This window comes from Amblyomma maculatum, chromosome 8 (genome assembly GCF_055883805.1).
Source record: "Amblyomma maculatum isolate TAMU_Amacu chromosome 8, ASM5588380v1, whole genome shotgun sequence".
NCBI lineage: Eukaryota > Metazoa > Arthropoda > Arachnida > Ixodida > Ixodidae > Amblyomma > Amblyomma maculatum.
Genome location: NC_139351.1, coordinates 58,656,475 through 58,682,842, shown reverse-complemented (window position 1 = coordinate 58,682,842; position 26,368 = coordinate 58,656,475). Strand labels below are relative to the sequence as shown.

General features: G+C 46.5%; 1 protein-coding gene across 1 annotated transcript; it reads right to left on the bottom strand.

The window, feature by feature from the left end:
* Positions 1–25,917, bottom strand: LOC146181227 (protein Skeletor, isoforms B/C-like). Its single transcript, XM_084575728.1, has 4 exons — positions 25,846–25,917; positions 7,856–8,018; positions 6,490–6,550; positions 1–190 (listed from the first exon to the last, which is right to left on the bottom strand). Exons 1-4 carry the CDS (start codon positions 25,915–25,917, stop codon positions 1–3), a joined length of 486 nt encoding a protein of 161 aa, XP_084431854.1.
* Between the last annotated feature and the right edge of the window lie 451 nt (positions 25,918–26,368).

The following is a 26,368-nucleotide window of genomic DNA, read 5'->3' as shown; positions in this document are numbered from 1 at the left end:
TTAACCACCAATAACTGATTCTGGATCGTGTACTGGCAGCTCGGTAGTAGGAACGTAGTCGATTTCTAAGCTCATGAAGTTCGACAGCCAATCCACGCAGAACACGTAAAAGAACATGAACAGGTTCCAGGAACAGTCCCCGGGCAGCTGGATGAGAACGTCTCTTCCGTTGTAGCTCTCCAGCTCGAACCTGCAATAATAAAATAGCACGAACAGATAAATTCTGCAATACCCATGTCCACAAGTTGCACAGACAATTTTACCGACACATCTCTCACTTGTGGGATTCGTGGCAAAGCCAAGTGTCTGACTACTGTGCCGTTTTCCCATAAGCCGACTTTGTTTTAGAAACATTTTACGCTAAGAACAACGCATTAGCACCTTTTCTTCTGCCTGTCACAATAATCTTGGTACATAAGCCAGTACTGATTAAATATATCCGCATTTGTATTTGAGAATGACATTTCGATAAGCCTGACACACTCATAACCTGCATATATGATGTCACAACTTACCCCTTTCCTCCTCAATAGGGCTAGGGAGACTCAGCTGTCTAAACTATCCTATGAAGCAGCGAAATTCAGATTTCAACTGACCTCGACCTAATCGTCTACAGATTAGATTAGATGAGTTTATTGAAAGGAAAGGCAGATAAGTTTGCCAGAATGATTAAACATTTGGCCTGTTAGTCTGCACTGGGGAAGAGGACAAGAAAGAGGATCATGATGGCTGGCGATGTGGGAGAAGGCATAAGAAAATATACACAGGAACTGCAGCTTGCTTTACAAGCGCGAATCAAGTCTGGTGGCGCACAAACAACGGCAAAGAGCCCGCACTGCCTGCAAACCCTTTCCCTTATCCTGCCAAGCGTCCAGCAGCAATTCCTCCTTTAAGAAAACGGATAGCATATCTCCTAAAATCTCAGCTGGAAAGCGAAGGTTTATCATGTCGGAGCCAAGTGACAAGTCTATCTTGTAAATACCGACAGCGATATTTTACAACGGAAGGGATGCTATATCAACCTACACGTTCCTTTGTTTGAAACAGCTATGAACATTCAAGAGTGACGAATATACATTATCTAATTATCACAAAAAATAATAAAGAAATCTTCACATAATATATGGGGAAGTGGGAAAGCATTTGCATCTTTGTTCTACTTGTTTCTTTGATTATTAATTTTTAGCTTAATTTAATTACTTTAATAAGAGATGAGTGCTTCGCGCAGAGGAATCGTATGGCGGCTTTTGAAAGCAGCATTGCGAGCGCTTGTGTCAAGGGTTTGATAAGAATGTCGGAGAATGCATCAGACTGCAGGTATAAACGTCGTCCTTTTAAGTAAGTGTGGCGATCCTGTCTTTAGCGTTACTAGCAGATTCATGCAATGTACTAATATAAGTGGGCGCAAGAAAACAGAACGAAATAATTAGTTGTGGTTTCAGTTCAGTTCAGTCGTTCAGTCGTGTCATACTCTTCGTGACCCTATTGACCATGTCACGCCACGCTTTCCGGTCTCTCACTATCTTCCTAACATCACATAACTTCATCTGCAGTGCCTCGAGGATGCCATCTAACCATCGCGTTCGCTGCCTACCCCTTCTCCGGCAACCCTCAACCTTTCCCAACATCAAATCTTTCTCCAGCGACTCCTCTCTTCTCATCAGATGACCAAAGTAGCTGAGCTTTAACTTTAGAATTTGACCCTCCAATGAGCAGTCAGGGTTTATGGTCGACAATATTGACTGATTTGATCTTCTGGCAGTCCAAGGAACTCTCAAGAGTCTTCGCCAGCACCACAATTCAAACGCGTCAATTCTTCGGCGGTCAGCCTTTTTCACAGTCCAACTCTCGCATCCATACATCACAACTGGAAAGACCATAGCACGAGTTATACGGATCTTGGTTGGCAGACTAATGTCTCTGCTCTTTACTAGGCGGTCAAGGCTAACCATTGCTCTCTTTCCCAGAAGCAGGCGTCTCCTAATTTCATGGCTGCAGTCTCCTTCCGAGGTAATCTTGGAGCCCAAGAAGAGAAAATCTGTCACAGCTTCCACTTCTTGTCCCTTGATGCTCCAGGACTTGATAGGGCAAGACGCCATGATATTTGTCTTTATAATGTTCAGTTTAAGCCCAAACTTCTCACTCTCTTGTACGCGCATCAGAAGTCTCTTGAATTCCGCTTTACTTTCTGCCATCAAAGTGGTATCATCCGCATATCTAAGGTTGTTGATACGTTTTCCAGCAATCTTCACTCCAGCTGAAGATTCGCCCAGACCGGCCTTCCTCATGATGCACTCTGCATATAGGTTAAATAGGCAGGGCGACAGTATGCAGCCTTGCCTCACTCCTTTTTAGCTCTGGTTAATCCTAGCTCTGGTTAATCCTAGGTGAATTGCGAAAGCAATGACGGAAGGTTCTTTCGTCTGCTACATTATTCCCCTATCACGCCCTATTAGTGTAAGGTGCTCCATTATTGGGGACACTTAAGCTCATCCTTTGAGGGTATTACACAAGAGTGTAAGCTACCAGCCCACATATAAAGTCACGCTTCAACCAAGCCGTATGGACGTGCATGCGTGTCGTAGGGGTAACGAGAATGCAAACGGTTCTGGCAGGCTGATTAAGATATCACCCTCCCATATGAAAGGAGCGACCCGAGTTGGCAGCTCCTGCCCGTGGCATAGGGGTGACGAATTTAAATGTCATGGCAGGCTGTTTTATGAGGAGACCGTAGCCACGCCTCTTCATGGCGTAGCTGCGGGTACCCGAGGTCTCGCTTTGGCTGATGTAGTATTGCTTTCGCAGCAAAATAACGCTGTTTAGGCCGCCCCTCCAAATGGCCAGCAAGAAACGAGAAAGTACGTAATGCATAGCATAGAGAAACGTTGTTAGTATCAGATAATTTGGTCACCACAGACTAGCACCCATTTGCTGTGCGATGGCAGCGTTCGGGAAAGGTTCCTAGGTGGTCGAATTTCCTCCGGAGCCATCCTCCACTTAGAAACCTCTTTATCTCCCTTTTCTTCCAATCTCGCTTTCTCCCTCCCTTTACAATGCGGCTAAGGTTGTCAAAGAGATGTGGGACAAATACTGCGCCCATACGTTCCCGTCAATCAATTATTTTTGTTAGTACTGCACCCCCTGGAACGCTTAAGAAAGAATGCTTCCATAGAGTTTCGATAGAAAATTTGGGAAATATCGCCACGTAAAAGTCAACTTGTTGCGCAGCAAGAGAAAATGGCATGCTGTAGGCAAGGGAAAAATAGGGCGGATGGCCTCTTACTTTATTTTGATGGGGCTGGAGCTGCGCAGAGCGGCGGACCAGCTCGATGAAATGGTTTTGGCATTAACACCTATCAATTGTGCCCTACACTCCCAGATTATCCCTTTAAGTTTGGGTATGTTTGTCTCGTAGATTTGGTTGGTTGGTTGGTTTGTGGGGTTTAACGTCCCAAAGCAACTCAGGCTATGAGAGATTTGTCACATGTTAATGTTGTATATTTCGGGGTTAATCATGTTGTACTGTAGCGGGTTCGGGCTTCAATTTGTATAAAAGTTTCTCCAGGCAACCGTCTGAGCTCAGTATAGTTTTATGCTAGGCGGAAGGAAGGTCTGGCGGCCAGGTTGAAGGCTTTTGTTAGGTCAAGAAGCTCGTCAGCCTCTCCTTCTCTCCTTATTTATTATAGCTCTCTCCGCCATAGTTTTTAGTACCTCGTTCGATAGACTGAGTAACCTAGTTGAGGTTGGTGAAATGCGGAGGCATCTGCCATTCGTGCGGGGAACCAAACTAGCTCGACCTTGTTGTCCGGTGAGCGTTTCAGGTTCTTGATTATTCGGCATGGCTTCCACGCATACTCTCTCTTTGGCGTAATTCTCCATGGCCGTGCGCGAGTCGCTGACAAGGACCCCGCATTCGGATTCAGATTTGACAAGTGCGATGGTTAATTCTTAGGCCACTTCGGCGTGTCGGGACTTCACACTGACATAGTGGACAAGCGTTTCGGCAGTGTCGGCGATCGTAACGGCGTATCGTCGGTCATCTTGATACGCAGCAGAGTCCACGAAGCACAATCCCCCCCCCCCCCTTCCCCTTTTTCGTAGTCTCGTAGGTGGGACGTGGCACTGTGGCTGGCGTGTCTTCTGGTTTGATTATACGTCTTGTGTGCGTTTGTCGCGACTTCAGCGACTAGGTTGCCATCTCGGGTGTTCCACGGCATTATTTTGTCACCGTTCTGACTGTGGTAGCCGATACCAAGTCGCTGGGATATTTGTCGTCCAGCTATAGTGGTTTTAAGTCTCTCTAGCTGTGATTTGTGCTGTATCTCTGCAAGTTTATCGAGCTTGCTGTGGATTCCTGTTTGCAACACGAGCTCCATGCTAGTCGAGTCTGGCAGTCCAAGCCTCGTCGGGTATGCCCTGCACTTGCATCAATTGTGAAAGGCTGTCACCTAGATTATTTTTATTTGCCATAAAACGAAGAAGTCGTATCATGTTCTCCTCCCTAATTCCAATTTTATTGGTGACTCTCCTTAGTAATCTTACTGCATTGGCTGTCTTGGGTATGGTCGTATAGATCGTCTCGCCTTTTACGGTAATGGGTTTGATCATGCTTAGGACTTTTATTTTTTAGGTTTCGGCATCACTTGGGTTTAACCTGATTTTTTCACATTCTGTCTTGTGCTTGGATCCTTTGGGAGGCCGTCTCCTAAGCGCGGGCGGTACAGCAGGAGCTCCGATTTCTTGGGTGAGCAGGAAAGCCCCTTATTTCACAGATATTCTTTCAGATCTGACGCTTTCTGCGGCAAAAATTCAAGCTTGTCGTCGCTGCCACTATTGACCCTGATCGTGGCGTCGTCGGCATAAATGGTGTGATGAACGTTTTCGGCTTTTTTGAGCTTGTGGCGTAAGGCCAAGCATTAACAGGTTAAAGAACATCGGCGAAATGACCGATCCTTGCAGGGTGCCTGCGTTCCCATCGTTTGCTCGTCAAACACAATGTCTCCAGAGGAGGGCCCTTCTGCTGGCGAGAAAATCTTGTACGTAATTATAGGATCTTTCGCCTAGGTTCATGCGCGAGATTTGCCCATAAACGCTGAATAGGTGACCGTGTCGATGCGCTTTCGAGATCGAGTCCAAGGTTGGCTTCTGTGGAACGAGTCGTGTGGTCCAGGATCTGATATTTCAGCTGGAGGCAAGAGATCAGGCCGAACCCTAATGATGGTGTGATTGTAAGCACCTGCCTTTTTGAGGTTGGTGTTTACTCAATTGAGGAATGTATGTTCCATGAGTTTTCCCATCCATAAAGTAAGCGAGGTTGGCTTCAGAGCCTCCAAATTAGGAGATTTGCCGTTGTTTCGAGATAAGTACCGTCTTTGCGGTTTTCCACTATTTCGGTATGGCGCCCTCCCTTCATCGTTCGTTGATATAGTCTGTGAGTTTGTCCATGTTTCTCTGCCTCTTATTTGCGACCGCATCCGGTCCGGGAGGCGACCTACCTTTAGGGTCGTGCAGGGCCGCCCAAATTTCGTCGCTCCTGGAATCTTCATCCAGCGAAGCGTTATGCCTGCCCACGTACGGGCCTTATGTGACAGGGGGCCCTAGAGGGAGATCACAGTATTTTCGCCGCCATTTCTTCCCCAAGTTTGTCTATCTCAGTGTATAGGAGTCTAGCGAGGTAGTCTCTGTGGTGTGACTGTTCTACATAATAGATGCCCGAGTAGTTTTCATGTTTGTCCGTTGAATTTTATTTCCGTTAAACTTATGCCCCGTGAACTTTATATTAAAATGCACTGTTTGGTAGTGCACCTGCATAAATGGAGTTAAGCATGCCAGTTCCGTTCCGTTCCAGTGCACTCGGAGGAAGCTGCAATATCGACGCTTACTAACAATTTGAAATCACATAATTACATTACATGAGGTAAACTGTTATGGGTGAGGTTGAAGGAAACGTGACTTGCAAGGCTGGCACGTTTTGATGCAAATAATATCAGAGAAATGACAGAAATTGTTTCGGCGGGAAGACACTAGCTATGCAGCCTGCGGCAATAACATATAGCCGAAATGGGTTTGCCGCTAGACCCTCTAACAAGGCTCATGGACGCTTTCCTAGAATACCAAAGCTCGGCAAGGGTAAGGACGAGACTAAACTCGCTTAACGCGCCCAGCCGTATACTGTAGATGCAAGCTCTGTGCATTGTATATTTCTGACAAAGGCTGCACTCCACTGCGCCCCCAAAGAATCGCTGATGTGGCTGATATACTGAACCTGCTAAGGATGGCATCAGTACTATTTGCAAACAGACAGATAATTTCAAATAAGTGGAGCAGCACACACGTTCAGCAGAGCTGCCATAATTTTTATTGCCTCCATCCCCATGTGACCTTCGTTTCATGAAAAGATTGAACACATTCAGGGTAATATGATCATCTGTTTCTATCAATTTAAAAAAGAGTGAATTGAGCGGTCGGAGCAAGCACAGATGAACTTACCTGCCGCCGTCATAAGTAAGATATGTGAGTTCGTCCGGAGGAGGATAGGCTGTCCTTGCCGCTACGAAGTATGTATCTGCGAAAACATTGGATGTTTTACTTGCCTACTTCGAAATAAATCAAGGTTTAACTCTGATATAATATCGCTGACCATCCATGCTTTTTCGCTTCTGAGACTGCCATAGTTTGTGCAGGAAATTTGGACCATTATCATTTAACTGCATCCAATGTTTAAAATACGTGCTGGGAAGTTTTTTAGATTGCTTATTTTGATTCTTGCCTAACATTTTTAGCAGTTTTGCTTAACCGTACTGGGGCATTACACCGATTCACAAAACGAAAAGCCGTATTTCGAGCGCTTATAAGCTTGAGATTAAAGCAAACTCCTTAATACACCAAGCTGTCCTGCTCAGACCGGTATGCCGTTTGCATTTGACCATATATTTAGAGAATTCGACAGTCCTAAACATATTTTTTTGTGCAGGATTCCGCGAATGCAAGATAGCATTCCGGCCCTGATATGTGGCATATCTGCAGTGCGGATCCCGACAGATCTCTGAGTTTTTTGTAGCGGTGTTAACGGTACACTGTAAACACATTTCTTGCAATATTACAAAAAGCGGAGAAGAATGTGTAATTTACTTTCTTTTGCGACCAATTTTTTTTCCGCATAGCAGTTAATATTGCGGCGCTCCATTTGAAACTCCTTGAGCGCCATGGGCCTACCTTCTTTCATAAATAATACTCGAGAAAAGCGACTCAGATAAACTCCTTAGCTTAATCTATAATTAAACTTGGTGACCGACGCAACATGAAAACCTCAGCAGCGGATCCCGGCGACATACTGTCACAACCTCGGTCGTCGACAACTGTAAACCACTAAACAGACTATTGCAGTTTTTTTGCTACGCTGGGAAAAAGCGCAGATTTTAAAATTCGTTCGGCTCCTAAAAAAAAATACAGACGGTTTAACTCAGTTAATCACGGAATATCACGCAGCAGCAGGGAGTATCTCAATTTTTAAATGTTATCTTGCTGTCTTAATCAGGCGGCCTTCATTCCAGACCACACACTGCACGTGTGCTGCAGCTAAATGTTCCGAAAGCATTGCAGAATCTGCATTCGAAAAATGCGAAAGGCTGAGCATTGCTGCTGCATACGGTACATCACGCGCCTCTGTAGAACAACCAGCGTTCTGTTGGATGCATCAAAATTAATCGGTGTGCTATAGATTGTTTACAGGAATGCAAAGACGCAGTGTCTGTCGCACTAATTTCTGCAGACACCTGAAGTCCTTAAAAGGTTAAACCGGCAGCACTAATGAGCGCCATGCTTCTCGCATTCTATGAAGATGACTTTCACTCACGTGGACAGTCGCCGTCGTAGACGAAGCGCCTGAGAATCATGGTTACACTGTCGATGAGGACCACATCACCAGCCATGGCGTTATGACTGGAGCTGGGCTTCCCGAGCCTCTGCTGGGTGGGAATGTCGAACCTGCTCGTTGTCGGGATGGAGCCAAGATATTTCTGCATAGAGCACAAGCAGAAGGCACACACTTCTCATAGCGTGTTATTGTCTGCATGAAATTTCGTATGAAATTTTTCTTCTACTAAACGAATGTTACGGTCAATTCTATAGCACGTCAAATATATTCCTCGGTTAATTTTAATTACTCAACGGCTTCCTAGTTTCCACAAAAGGGGCGGATGCGTGAAATATATGCACCTAGATTTGCTGCTTTGCGCCTACTGCCTATACAACCTGGTTTAAGGCATACTACAGTTGTTAATCAACGATTGTGTTGACGTGCTTCTCGTCTCGACCTTGTTACTACTAAACTTCAGTTTTCAGCTTTCGATGTACCGTATTCTTTAATACGGTTGGGAACAAATTTTAGATGGCACCTTTCTTCCTCCTACTTAACACCTGGTGATGGCAATCAGGCTATTCGTTTTCCAAACACCATGAGCCTTAGAGAAGTACTATCCTTGCTGACGGGAGGAGATTTTGCATCGTGATATTTGAGCCGAACCGTCGCCAGGGACTTTGTCGTTTGAAAGCTATTTTTCGCTTTCCTAAACTGGAGTTTGACCACGACGTTGACCGAAATATTGAGAATCGCTACCTTTGTATTTTTCCAAAGAAAAAAAATATTTTTTGAGGTTCTTACGCCGGCTGCCACGCTGGGATTTGATTCCGCAATCTTTCAGTTTATAATCAATGCGCCGTCGCGGCGGGATTGAAAGCTTGAAAAGTAGAGCTGGGTGGGACGCATTCATCTTGTATTCTTAGGCAAGAGACGGGACCTTGAAATTGAAAATTTATGTTATTCAAATTTCACTGGCCTTCTATGCACAACAACTATCATTTCAAGCTTTACGAAAGATCAAGATGTTTAGAAAATAATAAAGCTCAGTATAAAGCTGGTTGTAGTATTCAGCCGAAGTTAATTGCATTTGCAGCCAAGAGGTGTGCCGCAGGAGGACCATTTTGGAATTTATGCGGCTGGAGCTTGGTCGGTAGTGTCAGAGGCGTCTGTCTGGTAGGGCATCGTATCAGCTCCTCTTCGTATCCCTATAAAAAGTTGGCTACTTTATGTATATTCCCTTTGGGCCGCTAACTTAGGTTGTATTCTAAGCAGGTAACCCAGGTAGTACATGCGACCGGCCCGATATTGGAAATTGATTGGCGATGTCTGGTCCACCAGTGGCCTGGCGTTGCCAATGCGCTACCAATAATGGTACAGCCATGCGACAACATTGACCACTCTTGGACCATTGATTTACATGTTCCCGCATGATTGGCATTCATGGGCTATCAACGGACAATAATGACCTTGCGTATAAAATTGCTTGCCAACATTGTATACAGAATGATATATGATGGCCAATATTGCCCAGCCATCGGCAATGTCTTGCCCATAATTTGCGAATCATGGCATACATTGGTAAATATTTTTTCTGCCACTATTCAGGCTTGTCCACATTGAATAAGGATTGGCATTCATTGTTCAATATCATCCCGCCAGTCTTAGTGGCTTGCCAACATTGTATGCATTTTCAGTTCCAGTGCCTGATGCTGCCCAACGAGTGGTGGCCACTGGCCTATATTGAACTTATCATGGCATGCATTGGTAAATATTGCCAGGGGGCGCTCGCAGCGAAAGACGTTGAAGTGGCGCTCGGAGAAGAAGAACGAAGTGAATCGGCTCCGGACTAGAAGGACGTACCTAAAGCTTGGACCTTATAATTCCACCTGCACCGGCTCTGATAGCCTAGCCCTAGTCGCCAATATCGTGACAAATCTGGTGGAGGTCAGGTCTGATGTCCCGTACCCCTCCGCTAAGTAGGAGTGCTGGTCATATATTCGAGGAAACGCCTGTTCACCGCACCAGCCGCAGGCAACGAGGCCTACCACCTGAGTTTTCCCCATCGGCTATGACTACCGGCAGCCACGACGTCGTCGCAATGCCTGGAGCGGCCCCTACTTACGTGACGTTTCAGAACCCCCGCGTCCCAAAGACCTTTCACGGGGCACCTATGAAGACGTCGACGACTGGTTGCAGCACTACGAAAGGGTAGCTACCTTCAACCTCTGGGATGACGCCGCCCGGCTTCGCAACGTCTACTTCAGCCTTGAAGATGGCGCTCGGACATGGTTCGAGAACCATGAAGACCATCTGTCATCCTGGAGTGAGTTCAAGCGTCATCTTGCGGCTGCTTACGGTAGCTCAGATCGCCGCGAACGGGCCGAACGCGCTCTCCAATCTCGGGTTTAAATGCCCAACGAAACCGTCACGGCATATATCGAAGACATGACACGCCTCTTCAAGCGGGCAGACCCTACAATGTCCGAGGACAAAAAGCTGCGCTACCTCATGCTTGGCGTTAAAGAGCAGCTTTTTGCTGGCCTGGTGCGCAGTCCACCGAAAACTGTCGCGGAGTTCCTTGCGGAAACATCCACGATAGAAAGAGTGCTTCAGCAGCGAGCTTCGGCACAGAATCGTACCGTCCACGCCACCTCCGTCTCTGCCGAGTTACCATCGCATGGCATGGACGCATCGGCGCTACGTGAGCTCGTACGTTCGATTGTGCGCGACGAACTCAGACTGCTGTATGGCGCACATCAACCAGCTTCTACCTCCATTGCGAGCGTTGTCCGCGACGAAGTGCAGCAAGCGCTCCGGCCTCCGTTTCCAAGCGGTGAACCTCACCCTGCTCCTCCTCTTACGCCACCTGAGTGCCAGCGTCCCACATACGCCGAGGTGCTACAATACTCGCCACCCCAGTCGCCGACCCTCATTCCCGCTAACGTAGCTGCACCAACAACACCGGCCCCCGTGATCCAGTACGTAACGGATTCCCGACAGTCTAGACGGAAAGCAGACGAGTGGCGTACCCCCGACCGACGGCCTTTATGCTTTCACTGCGGCGAACCGGGACATGTCTATCGGCGCTGTCCCTACCGTCGACTGGGCCTCGAAGGTTTTTCCGCCGATTCTCCGCGGCCTCGCTACGGCGAACGGCCCCGAGCCGTTGAAGATTTCCTCAATGACCAGCGCCGTGGTGTTCCGTCTCGTCTGCGGCAATCTCGATCACCGTCGCCCAGGGCTCGCCCTTCGCCATCTGCTGCGAGGTCCTCATGGGCAGCGCAGGGCCGATTGCCCAGCCCCCAGCGGGAAAACTGAAACCAGCGACCTTCGGGGGTAGGCTCGCTGGACATCGCTGCGCGGGAGACCCCCCATCGACGCGGACACGGAAACTCTACGAATCGACATTGGAAAAGTCCGCGGTTGCCGATTATAACGCTACCTCGACGCCACCACGACGCACCCGCAACGACGACGAATTGCCGGTGGAACCGACGACGCACCAACGCACCCGCAACAACGACGAATTGCCGGTGAAACAGACGACGCAACGCACCCGCAACAACGACGAATTGCCGGTGGAACAGATGACACGACAACGCACCCGCAACGACGAAGAATTGCCGGTGGAACGGACACCGCAACAACGCGCCTGCAACAACGACGAATTGCAGGTGAAGCATACCGCGTACACCGACGCAGAGCACTCAAACACTCAGAAGCCTGATATTCGCGAGAAACTGTCGTTGGACATTCCAGTAATACTGGATGGTCGCCATGTTCGAGCTTTGTTGGATACTGGCGCTGATTATTCTATTTTGAGCAGCCAGTTTGCCGCGATTCTCAAGAAGGTTTTGACTCCGTGGGCCGGCACACACGTTCACACTGCGGGTGGTCATCTGGTTACTCCTCTAGGCATGTGCACGGCCAGGGTTCAAATTCAAGAGTCGACATTTGTGTTAAGCTGCCTCGTTCTGAAAAGCTGCTCACGTGACCTAATTCTGGGCGTAGATTTTCTTCGTGAATATGGCGCAGTTATTGACCTCCGGGATTTTAAGGTCTCGTTTTCAACTGAGAAAGCAGTGGCCCTCAGCAGTACACAGCAACCACTCAATGTGCTTCGAGTTTATGCGGACAGTGTCACGCTGCCACCCCGAACCAGCACCTTCGTTAATGTCAAATGCAATGCACTTCACGATGGTGATGCAATAGCCGAAACTAACCTCTCGTTACTGTTGACGCAGGGAGTCTGCGTGGCTCGCAGTTTGATCCATCTTAACTGTGGCCAGGCCAAGGTACTTGTTACCAATTTTTCGCACGAGTATCGACACCTTTTTCGGAATACTTCCGTAGCTTTCGCGGAACGCATATCTGAAGTCTCCGAGTGCTTGTCCACAGAAACCGTGCCACCGCCCACATCCCTCGACAACCTCGATATTAGCTCAGAGCTATCGGCGAGCCAGCGTGAACAGCTGTTTTCATTGTTACTTGAATTCAGAGAGTGTTTTCCATCATTGTCAAAAGTGCATCAGACTCCCATTGCCAAGCACCAGATCGTGACGTTCGATGATGTGCGCCCAATTCACCAGCACCCCTACCGCGTCTCTTCGACCGAGCGCGAAGTTATTAAGTCACAAGTTAAACAAATGCTCGAAGATGATGTTATCCAGCCTTCAAATAGCCCATGGTCCTCCCCAGTCGTTCTAGTTAAAAAGAAAGACGGCACGTTACGTTTTTGCGTCGATTACCGCAAGCTGAACGCCGTAACCAAGAAGGATGTATACCCCTTGCCGCGGATTGGCGACTCTCTCGACCGCCTTCGGCGTGCGAAGTACTTTTCGTCAATCGATCTAAAAAGTGGCTACTGGCAGATTGAGGTAGATGAGCGAGATCGTGAAAAAACGGCCTTTGTCACACCCGACGGACTTTACGAATTTAACGTTCTACCTTTCGGACTTTGTTCCGCGCCGGCCACATTTCAGCGGATGATGGACACTGTCCTCGCCGGGCTTAAATGGCAGTGTTGCCTAGTCTACCTACATGACGTGGTGGTCTTCGCAGAATCGTTTTCACAACATCTTAAGCGCCTGCGGTCAGTACTCGAAGCCCTTCGATCCGCTAACTTGACACTTAAGCCACAGAAATGTCACTTTGGCTACCAAGAGCTTAAATTCCTCGGTCATGTCGTAAGCGCTGCCGGCGTGAAGCCCGACCCTGACAAGCTTACTGCTGTTGCGAAATTTCCGATTCCACGTGACAAGAAAGCTGTTCGCAGATTTCTCGGCTTGTGCAGTTATTACCGCCGTTTTATCGATAACTTCGCTGATCTTGCTGAACCGCTGACTCGGCTCACCCGGGGAGACACCCCTTTTGTTTGGAGTCACGAGCAAGAAGCTGCTTTTACCGAGTTGCGTCTCCGTCTCCAATCGCCGCCTATTCTAGCCCATTTCGATGAGCACGGTGAAACAGAAATCCACACTGACGCCAGTAACATTGGCCTTGGGGCGGTTCTCGTGCAACGTCAAGAGGGTGTGGAACGAGTCGTCGCCTATGCCAGCCGTGCTTTATCCCGCGCCGAGATAAACTATTCAACTACTGAGAAGGAATGCCTCGCCATTATTTGGGCGGCTGCAAAATTTCGCCCCTACCTTTATGGTCGCCCATTTAAAGTGGTCACTGACCACAATTCCTTGTGTTGGCTGGCCAACCTGCGTGACCCATGCGGCCGCCTGACGCGATGGAGCCTTCGCCTACAGGAGTTTGACCTTACTATAGTCTACAAGTCCGGACATAAACATGAAGATGCTGACGCGCTCTCTCGTGCGCCCGTCGAGCTCGCTTCACCACATACGGGTGACTCTGGCAGTTTTCTCGGAGCTGTTGATGCTTCAGATATGTCTCATCAGCAGCGTGCTGATCCAGAGTTACGAGCTCTGATCGATTATTTAGAAGGTCAGCCAGCCACAATACCTAAGTGCTTTTCTCGGAGCCTCTCAACTTTCTGCCTGAGAAGTGGTGTACTCTATAAGCACAGCTCTAGATCCGATTCGAGAACCTACCTCCTCGTGGTACCCGCAGCTCTGCGAGAGGAAATCCTTTCCGCGTGCCACGATGAACCAACTTCTGGCCACTTGGGCTATACTCGCACACTTGCTAGAATACGAAAAACATTCTACTGGCCCAACCTTGCAACTGTTGTTAAGCGCTATGTTAAGAGCTGTCGGCAATGTCAGCGTCGGAAGGTTCCGCAATCAAAGCCTGCAGGCCATCTCGTGCCCATAATACCGCCACGCGCACCGTTTGATCAAGTCGGCATGGACCTTCTCGGTCCTTTCCCTCGATCCTCCGGGGGCAACCGCTGGATAATCATCGCCACAGACTACCTGACTCGATATGACGAAACCAAAGCGTTACCTAGTGGTACAGCATCGGAGGTTGCCCATTTCTTTGTACACCAGATCATGCTGCGGCACGGTGCTCCGACCTGTATTATTACTGACAGAGGGACTGCCTTTACTTCACAAATGATGGCCGAAGTTTTTCATCTCAGCGGTACGGCGCATCGAAAAGCTACTGCTTACCATCCGCAGACCAATGGGCTGACTGAAAGGCTTAATAAGACCATTGCGGACATGCTGGCGATGTACGTCGACGCCCAGCATAAGACGTGGGATGCTATCCTACCATTTGTGACATTCGCGTACAATACGGCAGTCCAAGAGACGACACGCTTCACGCCGTTTCGCCTAGTTTACGGCACAGAGGTTCGGACGATGCTGGACGCAATGCTCCCTCGCGAAACAGATACCGAGCTTTCTACCGACGCCGAACACTTTGCCCAAGATGCTGAGCAAGCACGCCAGCTAGCACGCGTCCACATCGCCCAGCAACAGGACAAGGATTCACGCCGGTACAACCTCCGCCACAAACAAGCTTCCTACAACACCGGGGACCAGGTGTGGGTGTGGACTCCTGTTCGACGCCGTGGCCTATCAGAAAAGCTGATTTGCCGTTATTTCGGACCATATAAAGTCTTGCGGTGCCTCAGCGACGTTAACTATGAGGTCCTCCCAGATTGCCCAGAGCAGAGAGGCCGTCGGCTACCTCGTCCAGAGACAGTTCATGTTCTACGCATGAAGCCGTATTTTACGCGGTAACTGAAAGACGGCATCTGCAAACTTTTTTTTTCGTTTGCTTTTGTCCACCTGTGTGCACGTGTGCCGTGTGCGTCACGCTTAAGGAGGGAGGAATGCCAGGGGCGCTCGCAGCGAAAGACGTTGAAGTGGCGCTCGGAGAAGAAGAACGAAGTGAATCGGCTCCGGACTAGAAGGACGTACCTAAAGCTTGGACCTTATAATTCCACCTGCACCGGCTCTGATAGCCTAGCCCTAGTCGCCAATATCGTGACAATATTGTCCAGCCAGTATTGGCGGCTTGTTAACATCGAATATATCTTGGTATACATTGGTCAATGTCCCCCTGCCAATCGTGACGGCTTCCCAACATTGTGTATATCTGCAGATAAAATGGTCGATGATGGCATACAATGGTAAATATTGTCCTGCCAGCATAGCTGGCTTGTTGAAATTTAATATATCTTGGAATATATTGGTTAATGTTATCCCACCGGTCTTAGTGGCTTCCCAACAATGTACACTCATTGGTTCCAGTGGGCAATATTACCCAATGAGCTGTGGCGACTGGCCAGCATTGCACCTATCATGGCATACATGGGTGAATATTGCAATACCAGTATTAACTGCTTGTCAGTATCGAATGTATCTTGGCATAAATTGGTCAATATCCTCCCGCCAGTCGTCTTGGCTTCACATCATTGTATAAATCGATGTTGCCTGACGAAGTGTAATGGCTTGGAAAATACCATACATCGTTACGTAGGTTAATCAATATCCTCTTGCCGTCATTGATGCCTGTCAACTCGAAACATTTACTGCTATACGATGGTCAATATTGTACTACTAGTTGAGATGGTTTCCCAATATTGTATCCATCATGGGCTATGGTGGTCGATATTTTAAAGGCAGCTGCGATGGCTTGCCAACCTTGCACGCATCATTGTATGCATTCATTGATATGATCCTGTTAGTATAGCTGGCTTATATACGTTGAATATATTTTCGTACACAGTGGTCTATGTGGCCCCGCCGGTTTTTTGGACTTTACAAAAATGAATGTGACTGGGATATAGTGGTCCATACTGTCCATTGAGTTTTGATGGCTGGAAAAACATAGCACATAGCATGACATGTGTTGGCCGGAATTGGCTTGCAGATGTTAACGACCAGTTCTCAACCTGTATATCCTGATATAGTTTAACGTCTCGAACAATACTGTAGTGTCCTTCGCGATGGCTTTTAAGTATGTTTTTTACATTGTCAACGATATAGAACCAGTAGTGGAGAACATTTATTCAAGAAAAATGGCTTAGACGGTAAGGGCGCGGTTGGTATAGGGTATAGCCCATTGCTCCGGTGGCTTAACCCCTGCCGGCGTGTAGGGTTAATTTTCTTGACAAACCCATGCCATGAGATAAAGGCAGAGATTCTTTAGCCCCGAAATGAATGACTAGGTGGCACTGCGAATACAAGCAGGGCATGCTTCGTGCAATGTTGCCGTCGAGTTAGACGCGTGGCTTATGCCGTCTATGAAACGCTTAGAAATATCCGACTGTTACGCTGTTCTCAACAGTGAAGATGTTTAGTACAGAGGTTGAACGCGCAGCAGTTACAGGCCCTACCATGCCTTCTATGCGTTTTCAGCGTAATGCGTGAGGCCGCTCATACGTCAAAATTTTAAGAATACCTCATCACCCTCCTCGATAAAATCGCAACAAAACAGAGGCATAATTTTTTTAGGCTGATAATAGTCGCGGCCTATGTATAGAAATACAATACGGCGCAGTATATAAGCATACGCGCTTCTGCAATCTGCAGTAGGCCAGTAAGACGTAGCACCTTCAAAACCATATATACTATATGCTGTCAGTGCGGCTTAATTTGTTGCGATGAGGGTTTACATCTGCATCCTGAAACCTTTTGTCCATAACTGGAAATAGACAAATAAATGCTTTATTTATGCACTATTTCATTTGCGTGGTGAAAGAAGAGATCAAATTCTGGAAACAGAGGTCGAAGAGGTTGTGCTAGTGAAGGCAAACGCTGCACCGGTTTGTCATGTACGCTAGCTGACTCCTCAATGAGGCGCCAGTACCGACTGTATTGCGCCGCAGGTGGCCCTGTAAGCACAGACGACGGGTTAGCTGCAGCACATTTTGTGTAGTAATTTAAATCAGCCATAAACTTGCACTTGATTGCTATATTCCGGCGTGCTCTGCTTTGAGTGCTTCAGCAAGGGACGAATGATGAACAAAGCCTTTAAGCTATTGACGCAGCATAGTTCATAGTCAAAAGGTAGATCTCGCCACATAAAAGAAATAAAAGCATTATTTTCTATACGTTGTCTACCTTCGCCTGGCAGAGAAAAAAATCTAGCTTTCTGAGATGTTCTGGAATGAAGTGTATTTAAATTCAATAGCACTGCACGCTGCGGGCGTATTACCTGAAAATTAATCACCTTGTCAGTCATTGGCACCTGATAATTAAGATTGTGCTTATCTGCTGCTTATGTACGCCGAGAGTAAGGAACGCTTTTGCTTTAACTCTATTGCACCAAACAGAAAATATGCATTTTTTTCAGGAAATACAATTTCAGGACACTGACATGGACAAACTAATTTTGTAGCAGTGGCAAATTGGACTGCTCATAAACAGTTTTCCCAGAGTGTTCAGTTCAGTTCAGGCGTTCAGTCGTGTCCGACTTTTCGTGACCCTATGGACCATGTCACGCCACGCTTTCCGGTCTCTCACTATCTTCTTAACATCACATAGCCAGTCCCAGAGTGTACTAAAAAACAATTCTGCATAATATTGTCTCTTATTTTTTTATTATCTCTTGCAGATGTTTGTACGAAAGGAAGATGGTGACATGCAAGCTGCTCGAGCATACATTGGCAACGGCTGCTGAAAGCTGCTGTCCTTATAACGGAGAGCAAAAGGCGCATGCTAGAGATGTTGGCTTGGCCGACACCTGAAGCTGCCTTTAATGCGGCGTCTTCCTACAACCTGGAATCTGCCGACACTTTGTCAATGGACCTAACCAGAGGTGAAGTCCTGGAAGTCTGAAAGAATTCTGCCTATTGTTTTTTTTTTCACTATGTACCACATGCGCACATAATAAATATCCATGAAACGAACAATTCTGGCTTTTTTGTGTGAATGCATGTATACTTTCAGGATGCTGTATATATATATATATATATATATATATATATATATATATATATATATATATATATATATATATATATATATATATATATATATTATCTGCGTGTAAAATACCTGCACAAGAACAAACTCAACCCTGTGTTTGGCGCATGATGGCCTTAGCTGCCTCTGCGCAGTAACGCCCATAAAATAAAAAAAAAGTGACAAAAAACAACATGAAACAATAATGGGATTGCATGGATGCCAATTATGCAAAGCTAGTGGACAAGCTTTAGTGGTCAATATTCGGCAGAAGATGAGCCTAGCTGGGTAGCAGTTATTAAAAGCCAGCGAGTAAGCTTGGTTGTAAGTATTGGATAGCCAGTGAGAGTGGCTGGATGTACTTTGTATAGGAGGAGCCAGTGGGTATGCTTGGGTAGAAGATATTGAGCAGCCGTTGAGTGAGGCTGCATGCCAATAAATAACCTAGTCTGCCATTGGCGTGCTACTTGAGAAGATCCATCCGGTGGATAGAAGCAGCGAGGGCTGCAAGACTAGTCTACATATTTTGGTACAGAGAACGTAGTCACATTAGAGATAACTATGCTAGTGAAACTTTTAAAGTGCCGCACTAATGGTGGCTGATATGCGGGAAGCGCTTGCGTCATTGTTGTGAGAGAGGCTCCGTGAGTTCATTCTCAAGTGCCCAACACTAGCACATAGCGCTAGAAGCGCTTTCGCGCAAGCAAAAGTTACAATTCTTGCGCTTAATAAAAGGATGAGTGAAGAGTGGATTGGCTGGATTCATATTCACGTCTGGCATTCCACCCTCGGCAACGCATCCACGTTCATATACAAGAAAGGCTGCGTTGCCTAACTGTAGTGTGTCAGACTTGGGATCCATGCCTATCAGTTTCACTTCCACGTCGCCCTATCATTTGAAAAGGCGGTATATCTGAGTTTGGATACTCTCGGAACTGGGCCATATATTGCGGTACTGCATCGTCACACAACCCGCCGACGTATCAGAGCACGTTTATCTCACCTGCCAAGCACAACGTGCCTGAAGCATGCGTCTGATGTTTTGTGTACAAAGTCGGCATTCACTATCCGTTTCCTAGACAAGAATCAATGTCCAGTTTAAATAGCTTTATAAAGAAAGGCTTTGCTTGCTTGCCGTAGTACTCATGCAGCAGCGGTCATGGTACTCCTTTGAACAAAAATTACCTTTCTCTGGCAAGGATCGTAGATGCGTTCTTATCAGATTCTTCTTTTTTGTCTCTCGTACGATCACTCACGTTCTTATCAGATAAAGCACAGTTCCTAACCTGACCTTTCCTCATTTATGATCCAATTATTTTTGGCAGTGTTATAATTAGAGGAGCCGTCTACTGGTGTTCTTTCCCTCTACCAGAACTGTGCATTAGTGCAGCTGTTATGAACAGTTGGGTTAGAACAGGTCTGGCACTTTCGCCAGATAAGTGTAACATCGGCTATATTTTCGGTTTCGGCGGCTTCCAGAGGTAGGTATTCGTAACTGATCTTTTTTCAAGTCTTTTTCACGTTGGGGTAAATAATGAAGGTAGTTGTGTTACTAATCGATACATGCACTCAGCAGTTGAGCTATGCTAGGCATAAAGTGTGCTTAATAAGCGAAGCAATCGAACAGAATATAACGCCGGTACCGTTTTAGCTTTTTTAAAGTAAAGCTCTCTTGTCTAAGTACTTGAGTAGTATTCCCACTGTCGACTTGATTTCTCCCATCTATCAAATATTTCTTTTTGCACGCTTAGAGCACGTCTTTTTGTCTCTTTTAAATTCCAAATGGGAGGTCGCTGAAGCAGAATTTATCTGGAACTTGACAAAGACTGGTCGCGAGCTATGCGCCTTTTACCTTTGTTTGAGTGCTGTAGATCCCCAGACTCCGGTAAGCAGTCAACTTTTTTGGAAGCCGCAAGTATATCCTGGTATTCTTGTAGGCCTTGAGGACTTCAGTGCTGTGAGGGACAGCATGAAATAATGAAAACTGAATTTTAGGTGTCTGAAATCATGATAAAATAAGTTACTTTTGGAGTCCAATTATCTCCTCGTGCAAAGCTCTGTCAAGATTCATGTGAAATGTTTCTTGGAAGCTCTTCAGGAACTGGTATAGGGAAAGCCGGTGGGCCCGTTATTCTCAGCAGAGCTTTCTATTATCAGATGAGCATTTTGACTGCACTGAATGTATACGCGAACCCCTTTCTGTGATATGAGAGATGAGGTGGCTTTGCTATCTCCTGACTGTACCAACTGAAGTTAAATTTAAGATACCGACTAGTGGAACAAATGGAAACGATCGACTCCCAACTGTTTTTCTAATTTGTTTTTCTAAGTGTCGCCTGCCCGGGGAGTTTGTTGTTTCCTGGCAAGGCTTTCGTGCATAATTTTTATGTGTAATACTGGCTGGATCATCCTTGAACTACCCCGGTAGCACAGAATGTAGCGCTCCAGTGAGCCCGATGTAGGCAAATATGGCTGGGCCAAACATCATAATACCTGCACCAGTTCCCAATAGGGCGAAATTGGGCCAGCCCCATCTGTGCTTGGTCCTGTTACTGCTACATGGGTCTCATAGTGGTGTTGCTTGGGCTAACGCGGAGCGCGTTCCTGTATCCAGATTCCTTGTCGGATATTTGAGTGTTGATTCAACCAAAAAGCCGGCTCTTAGTGAAAAAAGCCCTCAGAGGTTCAAAATGGGGCCACCCACATTAAATCTCTATGGGACCTACCTTGGCCGTAGTGAAAAAACTTAGTTGTGGTTTAGCTTGTGGTTAAACCTGGAGTTACGCGAGAGCAGTCTGCATGGCAACGCTTAGGTTCAGCTTGGAAGACATGGCGTTTGCATATAGTAGTTTACTCTATGGTTTCAGCTTTAGACAGAAGTCGACAAGGAATGAACTTTCTTGCATGGAGAGTGGTCGAAAAAACTGACGCTATATGCAGGACCTATACATCGTAAACTCAGTCTGTATAAAGTTTTGCTAACGGATATGAGTTGTCGTTATTATTTACTATACTCTCTGTGGTATTGTGTAATTTAATAAAACTGAAGCCTACGTGCCAGCAAATTGCACTCTAGGGAATCCCGTCACGTATGCCCACTCCTTGCCTCTCGTCGTTGACCATTCTCATTCAGGTGTGCAAGACTTCTAGTGTTATGACATCGTCTCTACGTCGAACTACGTGGTCCACCACCGTCACAACGTTCGCACGAACCTTCAGTCTAATTAACTCGCTGTTGTAGTACGCCTCTACCAACTGCCGAAATATCTGCCTTCTTTCTTCGCTCTTTGGAAGGGCACGGCGAAATGGCGATACTGTGGCCAATGCAGCTCTCGCTAAAAAAAAAAGGGCATGTCCATATGCTTATCCACTCGGTCCCTTGTAGGTTACTCGAGGGCAGGCGGAATATGAATGAGAGCTTAATTTGAGCAAGCCTTCGTGAAGCCCAAATACGGCCACCTTAGACAAACCATTTTAGGTCCCATATTGGCCACAATAAAGCTGGAAGGCGGGCATGCCAGCATGATACTGAAATCAGTTCGTTGCAGGGAATTTCAAGGCAACTTCAGCAGCAAGTGGGCTTTAGGTTCAAAACCAACACCCAGTTCATTTGGGGCTGCCCCTACAAAACCGTTTTAGGTCCTACATAAGTCTTCGCGGGGAGAAAAACTCGCGCGTCCGCATGTTCATCACATTTGTTAAGAATGATTTCTCACGCACGGAACCTACATGCGAGCTCTTGTCGCGAAAAATAGCGCTTGCCCAAATGGGGCTGCCAAATAAATGCCGTTGTGGGTCCTACATTGGCTGTAGCGGGGCTGAACACATCGGTGTATCTACATACCTCTGTGTGCGCATTCTTCCAATCTTTTATTTGTATTATACATTACCCTAAATTACTATTATAAACAATTTTTATAACAACTGTCAGCAATTTTAATCGGTTAGAAATATAGCATGGTTTTGGTTCTCTTGATGTAAATTCGGCGATAAATGAGAACATAGAATGCTAACTGTTCTTCCGTAAGTGGTTGACCTGGACAGTCTGCAAATCTCCACACAATATTGCCGTTCCGAGCCCAAAACTTCACTGCCTGAACAAGGTGCAGTAGGAAATAATTTCGGCTAGAATAATCATGTGAATATTCTGAAATTTCATGTTGTACCTGTTTAGAAATGACAGGCATTTATAAAATAATTGCCTAATTATGCTCGTTAATATTGAGTAGGAGAACATAGATTAGGGCTGCCCATCAAATATGTGCATTGGACCTGAATACGAATAATGTGGGCTAGCCCAAATTCGGATTGCCGCTGTGGAATTCAATTCAGTCCTATGTCATAATCTCAAGGGCTCACCGAAAAAAAAAAAATAAACCGTCATCCAGAGCGACTGTCCAAATCTTTCCGATGTAGGATAATAGGGAGAAATGGGCTGGAAATGCCGATTTGGCAATGCGGGAGGAATATGGGCAGCACTCTAATGACTGGATTCCAAGGGAAAGAAAGCGTAGCAGGGGGCGGCAGAAAGTTAGGTGGGCGGATGAGGTTGAGAAGTTCGCAGTGGTCAAGTGGATGCAGCTAGAACAGAACCGGGTTAATTGGAGAGATATGAGAGAGGCCTCACCCTGCAGTGGGTATAATCAGGCTGATGATGATGATAATGTCTGCCTGCATCGGTCCCAAGTCGGGCCCACCGGGGCTCCTGTGGGCAATCCACTTGAGGCCTATGTCGGCCCCCTTGCAGCACCCGAACCCAGTCCACTGAGGCTGGCCTGCTTTGCATACATCGAAATCACCAGGGCTCTTAATTCATATCCCACTTTGTGCCGTGCGTGACGTCACTACTGCGTTTGATGTTTATAATCGCAGCCGTGCCCCAGATGGCGCCACTTGTACAGGACGGTGACTGAATATAATGCTAATGCTCCACTGGTACTTGAACAACCATTTTGTCGGGAATATTTCACTCGTTAAATACCAGTAATGTTGCCAAAATTCGAGGATCTCACATAATGGTGTCGTCAATAGCAGACGCTTCTACGAGTACTGTGCCGATCGTCGGGAACACTATCGCCAAGAACATGATTGCCTTCGGAAGCGACAAGCAAAGACACTGACCACTGATAAAGGGCAAACGCCACTACCAGAATAGCATCTTGCAATGACTACACCTTGGAACAATTCAATGATGTAACCAGCACGAACTATATGTGTTCCCTCAGTTACCAGCAGCCAATACTTACTGTCCTGCGCAAAAGCGCATATCACATGCGTGATTAAAATAACCTTTCTTTTTCAGAATCTATGTTAATGATTATCGCAACAAAACATAGGTCAAAACTGAATAAGCTAGGAGTCTCTTGTCACCATTCAGCAAAAAAGCACAGGTCTTACCCAACATAAGAACGTTCCCAATATTCGAGTTGATTCACGGACTCTTTCGGACATGATATCGTAGTGGTAGCGGACGCAGCGAATTGTGCGTAAACCGTGATGTTATATGGTCTACAAATCTGTGCGATGGAATGCAAGCAGGCTTACAAGGCTGATTCTTGGTCCACCTGAATACGCGTCGAAAAAAGCAAGATGAAATGTTTAGAAAAAACGCCCGTGCAGGACGTTATTTCGAACCTTCCAGTCTCATCCGGGATCAGGTCTCCTTCTGTGTTGTTGAAGTCTTGCTGAACGTATTCGGCCCAAAAATGTGCCCCTGTGCATGAAAAATTAAAATGGCGTTGTTGTTACATCCTCATGGAAGATACTGCTATATTACTTTGTATACCTTTAGCTTTATGAAGCCGTGAGAGAACACGTGGACACAGAGGTGAAAACGCTTCCGCCTCATGCGCTCTCTTGAATGCATGCTTGCGTTATAGGGCAAGCGATATATTACTCTCCACCGACATTAATCCGCAATTGTTTTGAGCTTCAATATATAAAAAAGACCGTCTGTTATCATCTACAGGAAAGGCATGCAATCTTAAGTAATGAGCACTCAAACGGTCGGCATTTACTAACGTGCTGCCATCGCCATTTCGTAATCATAGTACTCCAACTCTCTACCATCAAATTCAAGATGCAAGTGTATCGGCGTAGCGGAATAGTGGAAAGTTGTAAATGAAAAGCTTTTATCTCCCGTTGGCGGCGACCTTCAGGGGACGTCGAAATTAAACCGAGAGACAACAACCGGGCACTGATTTATCTTCATTCGGACACCGAAACGTGAGCCTCCGGGTACCTAATGACATTTACGAGACGAGTAAGTTCTCTCAAACTTCCGCGTCCTCCCAGAGAATGGCATCACGATGCTACACACTCGCCTGTTGAACTCCACCGAACGACTGCGGTCGAAGAAGCAACAGCTCGAAGAGAGTTCGGGAACTTGAAGCTGAGTTTGTCATTGTGTTGGGTTGGCCCTTCATGGCGTTTAACCCTTTACGAGATGGTTGCATAGGCGCTTCCTAGACACTAGTTCACACTGCACTCTATAAATTCTTGTTTGGCCAGCGTCTATTCGTGACGGCCACCATTTTCATAGCTGCTTAAGCCGAGCAATGGAGCCTGATGAAAACAGATGTCGCAGGCGTCTTGAAGAAAGAGATCGCTTTGAGAGTTATAGGCCATGGAATAAGGCTGGTGTGCGTTTCCGTCAATGCGATGAATATGCGGCCGCTCGCTAAGGTGACAAAGCCCCATGGGCCGCAACTGCCTACCTGACACTGAAAAACTGCAAGTAACAGCTCTGATGTGACAAGAAACACCTGCGTTAAAGGACGAGCGCTTTGCTCTGTCGGACGAAGAAAAGCTCGTGTTGTGATGTGGTGTGCTGTGCTGTGCTGTGCAATAGAACCATTTCAAGGTTCTGGCTAGTGCCATCTACAACCAAGGTACTGTGCACGTAACCATGTCATGATTACTTCTACTATCGATAACGGGAGAGGCAGCAATATCTTCAAATTATTTTCTCCTCTTTTTGAGGCAAATTGTAGAAAAATCGGCGCAAACTTCACATGTGTAAAAATGTTTGGCTACATAGTGCACACCGAAACTTGGACATGGAGGGGAGGAGGATTAGGACTTCTGATACAGTAACATCGTTAAAAAGAGGAGGAGGAGGATGATGAGGAAGAATAAAGGCAGGGAGATTAACCGGTAAAAGAAACCGGTTTGCTACCCTGCACTGGGGGAAGGGGGTAAGTGGACATAAAAGTGATGGTTAAGAGAGGGATGGGTGAAGTCAGTTTAGTCACATCACAGCCATATCACGTCACGTCACGTCACATCATAGCAAAATCACAGCCTATCTATCAGGCCCATGGTTTTCATGAAGCAGAACACTGCATGGGAGGCCTTCACCGCCGACGATCGCCGCGGCCAGGGATCTAGATTTTTTATATCTGTCATAACATCGGTAAAACATATTACATATAGCAGGGGCCCGAATTTTACCTAGACTGCTATGCAATTAGCAGCAAAAGAAAAAGTCCACTCTCGTGGCTCAGAAACACGGAAACATAGGAAGAATGAATGAAAAAGACCAGATGATAAAAAAAATTAGCTTGGGTTTAGCTTTAGTTAAACCAGCTAGGTTTAGTAAGCAAAGTCGATGTAGCTTCTCTTTCTGCTCTTTCTTCTTCTTCCTGTTCTTCTTACCTTCCTCTTCACCGTGGTCTTCATCTTCTTCTTCTTCTCCTTCTTCATCTTCTTCATCTTGATCTTCAGCATCTTTTTCTTTTCCTTTTCTGTTTTCTTTTTATTTTCCTTCTTTTCCTTTTTCTTTCTCTTTTTTTTTCTTCTTCGTCCTTTTCTTTTTCTTTCCTTCTTCCTATTCTTCTTCTACAGCTCAGCGTGGCTACAGACCGGGTTTCAGTTCAGTTCAGTCGTTCAATCGTGTCCGACTCTTCGTGACCCTATGGACCATGTCACGCCACGCTTTCCAGTCTCTCACTATCTTCCTAACATCACCGGGTTTACCCGACGGCTTATAGAGGGGCCCTATCTGCAGTCTCTCTAAAGGTCAAACGTGGCTACAGGCCGTGTTTACGCGACGGGCTGAAACCCGGCCTAGTATTGCTTACGCAAAAAATCGATAACATGTCTTTAACTAAATAATCAATAAAAATAAGAAATAATTTAAAAAAAGTGGCATGTTCAAAACTATTCAAATCGCCGGAAA